Source organism: Haliaeetus leucocephalus, unplaced genomic scaffold (genome assembly GCF_000737465.1).
Source record: "Haliaeetus leucocephalus isolate CR32 unplaced genomic scaffold, Haliaeetus_leucocephalus-4.0 Scaffold848, whole genome shotgun sequence".
NCBI classification, from domain to species: Eukaryota; Metazoa; Chordata; class Aves; order Accipitriformes; family Accipitridae; genus Haliaeetus; species Haliaeetus leucocephalus.
The window spans coordinates 14,388,284-14,403,401 of NW_010973284.1; the positions used below are offsets into that span (position 1 = coordinate 14,388,284).

General features: G+C 37.7%; 1 protein-coding gene across 1 annotated transcript in view; it reads right to left on the reverse strand.

Annotated features, from left to right (window-relative positions):
- COL24A1 (collagen, type XXIV, alpha 1) overlaps positions 1 to 15,118 on the reverse strand; it is a 147,775-nt gene that overhangs the window by 94,676 nt on the left and 37,981 nt on the right. The window contains exons 9-14 of the mRNA XM_010582747.1: positions 15,005 to 15,058; positions 13,754 to 13,798; positions 11,497 to 11,550; positions 10,749 to 10,793; positions 5,537 to 5,590; positions 2,977 to 3,021 (exon numbers count right to left, since the gene is read on the reverse strand). Coding sequence (XP_010581049.1) covers positions 2,977 to 3,021; positions 5,537 to 5,590; positions 10,749 to 10,793; positions 11,497 to 11,550; positions 13,754 to 13,798; positions 15,005 to 15,058 — 297 coding nt within the window. The remainder of the gene's footprint in view (positions 1 to 2,976; positions 3,022 to 5,536; positions 5,591 to 10,748; positions 10,794 to 11,496; positions 11,551 to 13,753; positions 13,799 to 15,004; positions 15,059 to 15,118) is intronic.

Sequence of the window (15,118 nt, forward strand, 5' to 3'; positions counted from 1 at the left end):
TGAACAAACACAAAAATATAATTAGCTCTTGACACTGCATACAGCTGGGCTGGACAAACTTCTTGAATTAACGCTGTTGGTTTCTGCCAGAATAATATATTTAATCTCATGTTCAATATTGCATCTTATAATAGTATAATGTGTTACAATTGACTATTTTAGAAGAAACATTGAGATCTCTAGTTCTTTACTCAGTTTTGGATGACCACTACCATCTGCCTGAATAAGGGACATGTGAAAACAGAGGCCACGGTGCACAAGCCCATTAGGAGAGCAGGTGTGGTCAAGGAACAGGGCTGCACCACAAAAGCTGTACTTGGGGATGCTGGGGTCACCTGAAATTCCCCTGGTGTCTTGGTGAAATTCTGCTACAGTTTAAAAGAGCACAACGGTCCCTTGTAAAGGAACTCTGGAACAAAGTGCAGCTCTTCCAATTATCTTACTGACTGGAAAAGTGGGAACCAGCGTAACTAATATGATATAATGCAGAGACACAGAGGAGTGCATAATAGTAAATTTTAATGATGATGCCTGTACACTGTGTTAGTATCCACAGAAGACTCATGCCACTAGATACTGCAGTCCTCTTTAGCCATGTTCCGAACTTATTTCAAAACCCCAACTAGATTTGCTGATGCTTTGGAAGCTTCCAAAGGGTGTTCAGAAATCTGGAGAAAATGTTGCTGGGCCATCTTCCTCAACTGCAAAATCTTACTGTACCAGTAGTAAGGTCTTATCAACCATGGAGAGTTAACTGCCCCTGAGCAGCAATGCTAATGTGTCTTGGCTAACTAAAAGAAGACACCTTTAAAAACACCCTAATATATCCATAAGATCTATTAAGCTGTTGGAAGGATGTACAATGATCCTACCGTTATGGAGCTGCATTTCTACATCATAAGCACTTGTCCACACATATTTTTGTTCATGGATTTGTCATCCCAAGCACTAAACTCTTTTAAGACCAGAAGCTCATCTGCAAAATTATTTCTGCCTCCAAAAGTGTCACTGTTTTTCAGCATATATCTATACACCTCAGCTACAAACACACAAGTGTAGAGATCAAAGGAGCTCTCTGCTCCATGCAAGACTCCTAATTCTTTGCAGTCAAATGGAGCTGCAGCAGATGATGTTTCCAACAGTTCAGGGGGTCAAACTCTAATTCCAACAAAAGATGTGAATATCAGTGCACTCCCTGTAAAAGTCCTGTCCCAAATAGTCACATTGCAAAACTAAAAACTACACACAGGAAGAATTAGCTTAGCAATTGTACATAATGAAGAAAGAAATGTCAGTTTCAGTTTCTATGCTTTACTTTCTTGTCTTTCCTTTGAATACAAATTATGTAGAGCACATGGGCACATAATCAGTGCTCTTTTACACAGCTGGAATTGTGCAAAAGCATCCCATGTATAAACAAGAGATAGCAGGCCACTCAAATGGGGTTCACAGGCAAAACAATTATTGACTTCATGCTGGTCAAAATCTAAATATGCCATCAATTTTTTTTTTTTTTTTTTTCAAGAAATAGCCAAAATATAACCATAATGAGAGCTATGTACAAGTGGCAAAGGTTTTGGACTGGTGATTGAAAATAATTACTGTATTTCACAAAAAATTATTGATACTCAGTCTCTCTGCATAAGTGACTGCAACTCAGCAACATGACAAATGGAGCTTTGACCATGCAAACATTTATGCGCATGGGTTCTAGGAAGGGCTAAACTGCTGACTAAGATTTAATCAAAATAATCAGTACCTACCTTTTTAGCAGGTAGGCTTTTTAAAAAAACTCAGAAACATTTGTACAATTATCAAAATCCTTGAGATAAAATTCCAAAGATGGTCATGTAAGAAAGAAAAGCAAACTATAATTCAAAGCAAATTCTCAAGAGTGCAGCCTCTAGTCTCATGAGTGGTTCAATTGGCTCAAATATGTCAACTGACAAGAACGCTATGAGTCATGTTTGCGTGATGACGGCTGGAAGCCACAGAAGTTCCTTGACCAAGCTTGTGCGTCTTCACAATAGCAATGCCATAACAATCCCCATCAGGCAGCAAGGGATGACTTACAGGAATATTTTTTGTTATGAAGATACCATTAAAAAGATAATAATAATGGAACTCAACTGTCATACTTCAAAGGAAAAGTTAGATGACCGTCAGTGTAAACTAACAAACTTATCAAGAATGTTTCAGATCTCCAGATATTAAAAAAAAAAAAAAAAAGCCAACACTGGAGACAATCATGGCTTTCTTAATTCAAGTGTAAACATGCTATTTTCTCCCACGTTATGAACTATGAACACGGCTGGGTAGCCAGCCTTGACTGAGCCAATATCAAGAATCAAAACCATGTCCTTGAAAAGTAAACACATTAATTACTTAAAATAAGGGAGTAAGACTACACAGTATGAAAGTATCGGTCTTTCCCACCTCCTGTAGGACTCATTCATGTCACTGAGCTTCTCTGGCACAGCTGTATTTATACAACTACAGCTTACAACTCCATAATGAGCATAACAACCTTATTCTAAAAATGTAAAAAAAAAAAAAGAATATGATACTGTATACAAGATAAAGTAATATTGCTTAGGAATTAATTCTGCTTAGAATTTGGTAGCCATATACAGGAATGAATGAAGGCTGTGGATGTTAAAAATGTTTGAAAGTATCTCACTTTTTGAAAAAGTGACACTGACTTTAGGGGTATAAACTAGCAAACTTGGCTATTTCGAAGAAAAAAACCCAGACACACCAGATCAGAAATAAGCATAGAAATTCAAACCAAATATAGACGTACGCCATACCAGCAACATGACAGCAGTTTTGTAGAGTGATTTTAATTAAAATCATGACTAACTAAAACAAAATTTGTTTAAATCCCTGGATTCTTATGTTTGTTTTTATTATTTCACAGACAAGACAAATATTCTAATGAAGCCGTATCAAAGTAAGCAATAAAAGCATACTCACTCTTAGTCCTGGAAATCCAGGAGGACCAACACCACCAACAATTCCCTTCAAAGAAAATTCATTTTAGATTATCTGAACTTTACTATTTTACAAAATTCCCAGTGATAAAATAAACAAAAATGATCTGCAAAGCAAGTCAGCTGGGATTTTTAGAGAGTTCCTGAAGAATGACACCTTATCACTGTATAGGGGAGCATGCTGCTTAAAATCCCTGATTGTGGAATTAGATTTCAAGATATTTGCATCATTAAATCATTCCTGCATTGCTAAAGAATATGAGATTTGTTACCATATTTAAAGCGGGAAGAAGGAAAACTATTTTTTGGGGGTGGAAAAAAGACACCTCAAGAATTTATTAGGATTCCTTTGAAAGATATACAGAACACTGGCTCAGTCCATAGAAAGACCTTTGCAAATTAAAGGTCTCTATGAAAAATTGTTTCTTGATACAAACTACAGTGTTTGTACTTTATGTAGAAGTAACAAATTCAACAGTACTCTACTACTGCCTCTGTTGCACTCAAGCAGAGGCTAAAATTCTGAACACCATGGGAAAACAGTTGCCAAGTCTCGTTGCCCTGCGTGAAAGGGGTATTACAGCCCTCTGAGTCAGCATGCTTCGTGCAAACTGTCCCAACACCTGGGACCTGCTACTCAATGGATATCATACATAGGGGTCACTGCAGCCCATCGGCACCCACAGTGAAGGGGAATTTTTGTGCAAGCAAATGTGAGTCCTTTTCTGAAGCTGTCCAACCAGGCCTGGCTGCTGGGCATGGCACGGAGAACACCTTCATGCTCTCCTCCTTCCTCCGGTGCCTATACACCTTCTCCAACCTGCTCCAAACTAACCACAGAGGAAGTCAAATGCTCTAGCAAAATCCTCCAAGGCAGACTGACATCCTCAGAGGATTGAAAGGGTGTTGTGGAAATGAAGGATGGCATTACTCTGTTAAGCAGAAGAAATTAGGCATGGAGACAAATGTCATTAGTGTCAAGTCAGCACATGGGGAGAAATGTCTTCCCTTCAAGTTCCTGCCACCACAGGCCTCCCAGGCAGCCCCCACTCTCCACTGCCAGCTCACGAACAGGCTCTGTAAATATCCCATTAGCATTGCAGCCCCCTGCAGCTGCAGCTCTGGCCCCTTGCCTGAACAAGCCCTGTAGGGTGAGTTTTGGGGGAGGAGGAGAGAGGGGTTGCTGCCTGTCTGCAAAGGCAGTAAGATCAGCGGCTGTCTTGGCAGATTAAAAGGAACTCCTTTGCAAATGCATGCATTAAACCAAGCTTCTTTGTAAAGCCCAAGTCTGTAATTTCAGATCCAGGCCTTCTGAGCTTGATTCTATTAAACTACTGTTGTTCTGCAGATCTTGTGGAAAGACAATATCTGCTTTATCAGGAATGGAGGGAGACTTGGGAGTGCCAGGAGGGGAAGCAAGAACTAACCTTTTTGTATCATTTGCAGAGCAGCTGGTGACACTCACAAACCCTTGGAGGGCTTTCAAGTTGAAAAGTACCATACTGACATCACCTGGCATTCCCACAAGGGGAACTTTGCCTCAGGGACTAGAAATGCAAAATATATTTTTTTCTATGTTCCAAAATGCTGACACCAAACGTTGATAACCCACCAGCAAAATTCATGTAAGCTTTTCTAAAATAAGTTTCTAAGATGGGTGTCAGGAAAGGGTAGGCCTTCAAAAAGAGACCATTTCTGCCTAGTTGCTGACTCTGGTCCATATCAGAACAACCTTTAGACACAAACTGACAGCAGTTTCCAAAGGAGAATCCAACAATAAAAGCAGATTCAAATCAGCTGCTCTTTTGCCCGGCACTTATCACTGTTCCCTTGTCTGGCCCAAAGCCCTTTCACTGGTTTCTCATATCAAAGGAAACCCGAGTTTAGAGTCTGCAGCCAGAGTTTCCCTACAAATACTGCAAGACAGCAAAGCTCCTTTGAGGGCAGCCAGTGAAGCGACGTGACTGTGCCACAGTTTGAATACCATACCATGAGAGCACTTTAGCCTGCACACACTGCCAAGGACAAAGCTGTTATCATACTGATTATAACGCACTAAATGACATACTAGCATAATTGTATTCAGTAACAGTTCAAAGGATGAAATCAACTATCAAATGCATAAGCATATGAAAGCTGGGGTTTTGGCATGCATGCAGAATCCCATTTTGTTAAGGTGATCTTAGAATAATGGTTTAAATAAACAACGCAAAGTCATATCCAATGCAAGAATTTCTGAAGACAAAACATTCATCAGTAATGCAATGAGGACAGCAAGACATCTGATTCTCAAGGTAGTCAGCACATGCAGCAGTGGCAACTGTGCTCTCAGCAGCTTTCTGGTTCTTTTCTTTCTCTTTTTTATACCACTGCTTATTACAGTACTATCCTAGCAATTTCCATAGAAAAGCAACAGTCCAAAATTTTCCAGTGGACTTCAAGACATTGCTTTTGATGCAAAAGTCTCCTTTCCATTTGGGAGGGGAGTTAATATTGAGTGTTACCAATTTTACCATATTAATCAACACACATTTGATACTTACAGGATTCCCATCTGGACCAGGGGGGCCTCTATTTCCAAAGTCACCTGGAAAACCCTAAAGCAAAAGAGAGAATGCTTGTTCTTTATTATCCAAGACGTGAAGGTTGGTCTGAACACTGAATACCTATAGGTATTAGAAATTAGGACATCAGCAAGTGGATTCAGGGAGAGAGATGGAGGAGTGGGAGAAGCAGAAAGTTTCAGCTGCACAGTTCAAATTAATAGAATAGTATAGGGGTATTTGTTTGTCTCCTAAAATCAGAACCAAAAAAAGATGTAATTATACACAATGTAAGCACAGGGCAAAATCAGATGACTGAATGCTTTAAGAGCAATATTAAACAAGTATTACTTGAATTGTTTTCTTGGAGTCTCTTTTCCTATTTAGTATTTTCACTTCAAATATTTTTTTTTCCTGTTACCTACAGCATTCACTAAACATCTGACTTTTGTTCTCTTCTTACTCTTCCCCAAACATTAATGGTTGCAGTCTCAGCGTGATACATGTTCATTAGAAATCAAATTTTTCATCTTTCTGGCACAACACTGTCCTTAACAATGTGAGCACTTGCCTTAGTCTGCATCTAGAGACTGAAACAATAACTCAAGCAAGACATAGAAAAGCCTCATTCATTTTATCAGTTTTGACTTCAGAGACTGGATTATCAGGACAGGGAAGAAATCTGACTGGCCAAGTCAGGCGTTGAAGCTTAAAACAGAATTTCCACTTCTTCCTTGAGAAGCAAAATGAAATGGAAATCCACCACTTCACTGGCTCTAACCTTTCTTGCTTCCTCTCAGGGTTTTGCAGATTGTTTTGCTTTTCTGATGTTGCCCATGCAGAAGCACATGAGTTGCTCGGGAAAAGTGATTTGGTTTTTGTTTTGGTTTGGTTTAAGTTAATTTTTTCAGTGTACTATTGCCAGCCAGATCTCACTGTTTCTCTGGAAGAGCCACATGAAGCTAACAGCTAACTTACGCTATTAGTTTGAAACAGCACCATGCAATATTTTCACGATTCCTATCACTGTATAAAATTAGGAGAAAGGATGGAGCACAGATCTACAGAGAAGTCAACATCCTTTTTAATTATATTGTAAGGTCCACAGAAGAGCCTATCACAAAATTTGCAAAATACCAAGCTGGAAAGGGATCCTGCCTGGAGAAAATCCAAGATAAGGTGCTCACAGGAAAGAGACTTTTCCTGGAACTGAGAAGTCTTGCACAGTATTAGAGTACTGAGATAACCGAGAGGTGCATTGACCTGAAGAAATCAGCCACAAAGCACCAGGGCATTACTAGTCCATCTCCATGGGGAAAAGCAGCAAATTCCATCTTTACAATAATTTTTACGTGAAATACTCTTCTTTGGCTTTTCAGTGTTTGAATGTCTTTTTACCCCTCTCTGGGTGTCAGGAACAGTACTTTGAGGCATTAACCTTTCACCTCTGTAAGACTGTGTTCAAACCTGCTGCAGGTCAAAGGTACAATTAATTTGGCCTTTGTAATCTACCTTGTTTGGAAGACATCCACATAGCTGTCCAGCTCAGGACTTAGTATAGCAGTGTCTTTCCTTAATGGAACGGAGGATATGCATCATCATACAATATTATACAAACAGCAGTCAGAAAGACAACATAAAACTGTGGCAAGGAGGTAGAAAAATCATATCACAAATCAAAGTAGTTTAAGCACTGCTTAAGCCATATTTGGCTTTAGTAATAACTTAAACTAGAATTCTATAAAAGTTAAGGCAACTTTTAATGTGTACCTATATATATATATACACATACACAGCGCTAAAAGAGTATGTTGAAACAGCGTAATAGGCTCTTAACTCCCATCATAATGCATGACATTGTGAATTAATCCGAGACATGCTTAACACTCCCTGTAGCATCTTTTGGGTTGATTTTGGTTGGAGTTTTTTTTCTGCATTCTCCTGCAAATTCAGGAAAGCAAAAGATAGGAACACCTCTCACAACAATGAAATTTTTATTCAGGATCTGATCATGGAACTCACAAATAAGAATCTATAGCCATAATTGTAAGATCTGACAGTACAGGTCTTTATATCATTACTGTCTTATCATTTAAACAGTAGAGGTTCATAGGTTAATGGTCAATAAAGCAGATTTCATTGATTCTCAATCTGTACACCATTGGCCAAATTTTTGCACAACTCTGAAAATGTACTGTAAAATTTCACACATGCAAAGTGGGTATTTGACAGTGCCTATGTTGTTAAAAGCTACCAGCTGATAGGATGTAGACAAAGATTAATTTACTACCCTTTCCTTAACAGTATAATATTTTGGTTGTACTGCCTACCATTGGTAGGTGTTGGAAGAGGCAGAATTGCCATAACACACATGAATATAAATTTTTTTTTTTAAAACACACAAATGAGGCATCAAAAGTGAAATGGAAGACACAATGGGACAGTTCTACCAGCTACCAGATTATACATACAGGTCACAGATGATGGTTTATATACAGCAGGAACGCAGCATTGCACGAGTTACGAAAGGGACAGATTACCCACAGTCATCATAATCCCATTCTCAACAGCATGTGTCTTCTAACTGATGCTGATAAAACTATCTTAGTAAGTAGAAAAATGAAAGGGAAATGCAACATAGGAGAACAGGCAGAAAAGTCTAAAATTGGATGTAATATAATAATATTACTGTGCAACAAGTGGTTTATTACATCAATATTAACATTTAACATTACCATAAAGCACACAAAGGACAACTCTGCATAATTTTAATATAAAACAGAGCCTGAACTGTTTTTACAGTTACAATGGACTTGATTAATAAATTCTTGGTATAATTTACAAGGTCTGTTCTGTCACATTGATCACTGGTTGTAACTAATCCCATATAGAAGAAAACTATGTAAAAACATTCCCTCAGATGTGGTCAAACTATACATGTAAGTAAAAGCACTATGCATCATACTAAAAGGACGATGATTAGAAATACTGCAAAACTAGCCAAATTTCATATTATAAGCATACAATGGAGAGAAATTGAATACATATACTTTTACTATGAAATATTTTCTTAAAGCATACCATATGCAAAACTAATCTAAAATTCACTCTATAATCTTCACAATAGAGATTTCAGTAATTGAATATTTTGTTCCATTTCAAATATTCCAGAGATGTTACAAATATGAATAACTATTCAATATACTTGCTAAGTAGTAGCATTTTGAATTGTAAGTGTACAATCCCTTGTACGATCCACCTTTCTTATACTTTAATATTACCTTCCAAAAATGAGATCATATTTGGGATCTGTTTTCTTTCAGAAGGATCTCTGCCAGTCAGACAGGGTTTTTTCCTCCTATTATTATTGAGAGAAGTTTTGTCCAAAGAAATAAGTTGCATCCTAGAACACAAGGTGAGGAGCCTGACTTCAGGCACTATGCAATTCCCGTGCCAAATTCCCTTTAGTGACAGTGCCCTGCCCCAAAGCACCAACATTGTTAACTCCGGTGTTGAAAAACGTTGTCATCACAGCTATCATTGTCTGGGGTTAAAATAACACACATTCTCTAAGCTTGTGATCCAGCAAAGTACTTCAAGCCAGGTTCCCATGCAATTGCCCTCCTGATTTGGTCCCTATATTAGTAGCCTTTAGTAAAATAAGTACTTTATAAATCATAGAGAGGATTTGGAATGAACCTTAGGATTGAGGAAATGACAACATTACAAAGGAATCAGTACTCAATGAAGGTAATCGTGGACATTGTGCAGAGGTGCTTCTGGTGCTCTGTCACCTATGTGAAACCTCTCTGAATTGATTTATATAAATAAAAGTCCTTACCAGACCATAGCCTGGCACTGATAGAAGTTGTGCTCTTACTGTAAATGAAAAATACCTGCTTACCACAGCATGCACAGCACCAACTGTTATGGATTGAAACAAACTACTACACTGGCAATCAGAAGCCTCAGTGAAACCTGCCACTGAGAATGAGATTATAATGCAAAACATGTTTTCAGAGTACCCTTCTGTCACCTCCTCTTCCTTTTCCACACTGAGCACAAGGCTTTGCTTTCCATCCAGGTTCTCCTCCTTCTTAAATGCTGCATGTGACTCACCAGCAAACCCACTGCCAACTACTGCAAGGTACTGATGGCACAGACCCCTTCTTGCCCGACACTCAGATGCATAAAGTATCATTTGATTCAAATTATAAGCAAACTATAATATGGTCAACAAGCACAGAAGCACTCTGTCCTGCCAGCTGAATAATTAAAAAACAGATTCTTACTTTTATTTTATACCTTAACAATTTGATAGCAGCTTCAAAAAGAGCAGAATATCAGTTTAATGACACTCTTCTCTGCTTGCCTTTCTTTACATCAAAAGGAATTCTGTTGAAAGCTAGTGCCTTTTTTGGCTAGTGTTAGATCACATAGAAAACAAAACATAATTAAACTGAATCCTCCATAACTTTCATAGCATACATCAAGGGCCAAACGATAGTAATCACACTGCCACTGCGGAACAAGCTTATTCAACATGCTAGATGAAAGTCATCTGAACTGCTGATCGCAACCGAGTGCACAACTGGAGAATGCTATCACAGTTTCTAATCTCAAACCACAAGCAAGTTAAAATTGGGAACTCCTGGATAGCTTCAAAGACCTAAAATAATAAGGCTGCAGCAGAAAACAAAACACTTGGCATTGAAGATATACCACAGGAAATATGTAAACCTTGATAATGTATACTTGGCAGATTTGTGTTTATTCTCAGCTGTAGAAATATATGTTAAGTAGAGGACAGCTTTAATTTACCATAGTCCAGAAATATCAGACATTAGAAGCAGCTGATTTGCATTCAGACCAACACCACAATCAGACTTACAAAACTTGCATCATATCTATACCTTGTGCTAACACTAATTTTACAGAATATATTTATGCGTTTCTGTCATCAGAAGAAGTAGCTGATATCAGTAGCCAGCCACAAGGCTCATCGTGTTAAGTCTTCATCACTTCAGAAGATCTAGTAGTTATAACCTGCACAGAAATTGCAGTACTGCAAAGTACTAACTGGAAACAATAGAAAGTCATCTATGGAAAAAAAAAATAAAACTAACATTTTTCAGCTAATTACAGTTACAGAGTGAATTACAGGTGCATTTACATTGGCAGCAGAAATTGTAATAAGTGTTAGAAGCATTACCTGCCTCCCTTTGGGACCTCTTTTTCCACGGAAGCCTGGGATGCCCTGAGAAAGAAATAACCCATCATAAGTAGGTTTTCTTTTCTTCAATAGCTTAAGTTCAAGTAATTAAACCTGCATTTGATTGGAAAAGACAGTGTGGAAGCACCATTAAAAAAAAAAAAAAAAAAAAAGATTTGAGCAAAGAATCATACAATGTCCTTTAACAGAGGGGCAGAAACACAAGTTTTGCTTATGTTTACTGTGGCCACATCAGAACAGCTATGAAGAAGGGCCATAGCCTGCTTCCGTCAAGGTACATGGCCAGACATCCTTTGTGCGCAAGAGAAGCAAGAAAAAGCTCAAGCACAGAGTGACAGAGATTAAGACTTCCATGACTGGTTTTATTATAAACATAATCTGACAAATGACAAATATTAATTACTGACTGAACAAAATTGCTTCAATGGAAACTACTCATTATGGACCTCGGTGGTAAGAAAAAAAATACTGCTAAATCCTTGCAGCTCTAGATTAAATGCAAACAATAATTTACAGCTGCTCCCTACCTAACTTTAGCACCAGTATATTTCACTGATTACACTAATCAGATATGACCTATTTATTTAATTTTGTCCATATCAGTTCTGCTTTTAGACAAAGACTCAAATGAATAGCTGTACCTTGTACATTTTCTCCGTTCCCATTCTAACATATATTGCATTACTGCCCACACATCAATATCTTATTAATGTTCTATTAAACCTACCCTTTCTCCTTCAGGTCCTGGTTGTCCTGCCACACCTGGAGGTCCAATGAAACCCTAAAAACATAAGAACAATTCTTGATTACAAGGCTGCTTCCCACCAACACTGCTTGTCCTTTAGTATTGGCCAGCTGTGGGTTCAAGATCCAGGGATTAAATTCAGGCTCATTTGAAATTACCAGTGAAGCTCAATAAACTTAAACGTGACTAGAATTTACTCTCCAACCAACAGCAAAAACAATTTCCTATTATAAGGGTACAGAATCATTTAATAAAGAAGTACTAAGAAAGTGTTCCAATAAAACAAAGTTGCATCAGAGATCTTATTTATTAGAATAAATTAAATACGAAAAAGCTGAAGTTAACCTGATGTATGAAATAAGTCAGAAAACATGTTCTCATCTTTAATAGCACTGTGTGATCACTGCTATATGCAACAGTCCTAGAAAGTCTATCTTGTCATAAGCAGAATGTTTTTCTTAAAGTTCAGTCACAATGCATTTCTTTCCCACCTTCCTCTCAGAAAGTCAGAAAACAATCCTATCATATAATGCATTGTATGGACACAGAAACATGCTGCTGACTCAGCAGAAATGATAGTACAATTTACAAAAATAGTAGTAGAGATGGATTCTGCACTACCAGATTCAAACTGAGATTGGAACAAAATTATTATTAGTTACGAAAAAAAGAATCCCTTGCTTTCATCTCCCCTGCCATGTCCTCCGATTGTAATGATTTGGGCTGCCTTTTTTTTTTTTTTTTTTTTTTTTGAAAAAAAGTGCCCATCTTGTCATCCAGCCTAATGAAAGCAAGGAAAACAGAGGCACTTCTTTTTTCTACAGCTTCTTAAAACAGCTGAGAAGCAGAGTATAGTTGGATTGTAGGAATGTTCTAAACTTAAAGCTCTAAAGATACTTTGAATCACGTTTCCATGTGCCTCCATGGCACAGTAGTATGTCTCAACAGGCTGCGTCATCATTTTTATTGGAAGTTGCTTGTAGAATTCATATACAGGACTTAGCCTTAACACCTGACAGGTGTTTTTCCCTAAAATTACTCCTATGTTGGCCATTTTTAGTTTTGTGTAAACAGAGTAGTAACAACTTCTCAGGAAGTGACTGGGATCACTTAACGTCTTGTTGGTTGAGAGGAGAACGAGACAAAATGCATTGAGAATCTGAGCAAAAATAAACCAAAGAAATGTAAAAGATACAATCCCTGAGGGTGCAATATCTATTGGCACTTGGTCCTGATGAACCAATTTTTCCCACCACTGTAATGAAAACTGACATTAAAAAACCCACCCCCCAAAACCAGACATATGTTTAAGAAGCTGCTGCAGGTAAAGGCTTTTAGTAACTACATTAAAAAAAAAAAAAAACAAACAAAAAACCAAAAACCAAAAAACAGGACAAAAGCAAATCTAGCAACACGATTATTTTAATAGATACTTGAGAACACGACACACTGCTCAGCAACCTGTATAACACAAATGGCCTGAAGGCCTGAAAACATCTAGCAAAAGGCTCCTTCAAATCTTAGGTAGAACCAGCAACATGCAAGTTTCTGGAAACCCATGTCTGCTGCCTGATGGTGAGAGACAGTCTGAAAAAATACTTATACACACACAAGCATGTATAGGCATGCACATGTGCCTATTAAAAAACCACAAAATATAAACCAAACAAAACCAGAAAAAAGCCAACCTATTTTACCTCCAAGAATAATCAAAAGCAAACCTTGAATCAGCAAAGCATTAAGAGCCTTCAGCCCCTGGATTATACAGCTGAACCATTCTAAAATCTCAAGTTCACTTTTATGTTTTTTATGTGACAAGATGGTTTCCCTTTATCAACTTCTGAAGCTGTTACAGATTGCAAATGCCAGGTATGTCTCCCTTCTTGACAGCTTCCATTATGGAAATAATGCTTCAGGCAGGAAATGTCCGTTCCTCTTCACTCTCAGCTCTCACACCCATATTCACTATTGCTTTCTTTCTCTTGCCTACATGCATTCCAAGTGCGAGGAAGGGCAACAATGGAAGACTGCTCTATGCTGCTCACCATGGAAAAAAGAATTAAATCCTCACATATACTTTGAAAGAAACACTATGTTTTCTCACTTGTAGGTTCTGTAAAGACAGAGCAGTTCAGCGGGCATACAACTGGCAGAGCTGAATGAAATTCCTCATCCCTTTCTTTCTACTGTATGGGTAAAAATAGACACGCATGCCAAAATGCTTAAAATGCTTACTTACTCTTACACCTTTAGGACCTGGGTTACCTTCTGGTCCAGCTAAGCCCTATTACAAAAAGACATGAGTTGTACTTCATTTTAAACAACCAGATATGCTCTACTTAAAAGAACTGTAACAGCATTCGTTAACTGTAAACTGGCAACACATCCTTAAAATTATTAGGATTGAAGAGGGTGTAATCAAGTAGTCCCCTGGGACCATGTTCAGAAAGGTCTCCCATTAATTCATGGCTGAACTTAAACAATGACTGAAATTTCCTTTACATTAAAATTATTTCTTCTGGGAGAAAATTTTTTTCCAGACTCAGTGATCTGGCATTACATTGACATAATTTCACAGGATTTTTCATAAACTTCTATATTGGGACACATTTCCAATTATTTTAAAGCTAATGTCAGATTAGCATATGTAGTCCAAATGCTCTAAACATTCTATGTGATTCAACACAAACATGTTATCATCCACTACTATATAAAATATTGTAATGCAATTTTAAAATATATAGCCATTACAAACCTAACCCAATAAAACACTGAAGTACTTGGTCAAATTCACCCTCTAAGCAGACACAAAACCACAAAGTCAATTGTTGAATTTGGCTCATATACCTTTATATAGGGAAAATAATGAATACTTCTACTTTATGTCTTACTTGTTTTACTGGACTGAGGTATCTGTTAGCTTATATGTAAATTTAAAAAAATAAAATAAATATTTATATAGGTGCTTGTTTTTATAGAAAGCTGCTTTCTGGCTTTATTGGTTCTCCTTCTCAAATATCTGAACGGGTAAAAAAAAAATCTTTTGATGTTCTGTTTCCTTAAAGGGCTGAAGAAATAGTTTCAGCAGCGAAGTAAATGCATTGGTGAAAATCAGGAGGAACTATACTACAACAGGCAGTTTCCTATTGTTTCTCGACTTGAAATATGAAGAAGATAAAACACATAGAACCACAAGAGGCTTATGAAGGAGCATAAAGTGTTTGGACATTCAGTACTTCAGTAATGTCATTTTCGTATTCCAGAAAGGTACAGCATTACTGCATCTAACTCATCCAAGTTTAAAAGCCATGAGACTCAACATTACCTAAAGGGCACTACATGTGAAAGAGGTTTGTTTCAACAATAAGTGACAGGACACAACAAATACATTTATACTATTAGTAGCTCTAAAAGAGTTAAGATGGTATTTTTAAACAGAACAAAGAAAAAAACCCCCCAAACTGCAAAGACATTAGTATAGTTACTGCACCTGCCTGCCAGGGTAACCAACTGCCCCAATATTGCCAGCCATTCCTGGAATTCCCTAAGTGGAAAAAGAGGTTGGGGGGGGGGGGGGGAAAAAGAAAAAAACGTTTAATTTGTT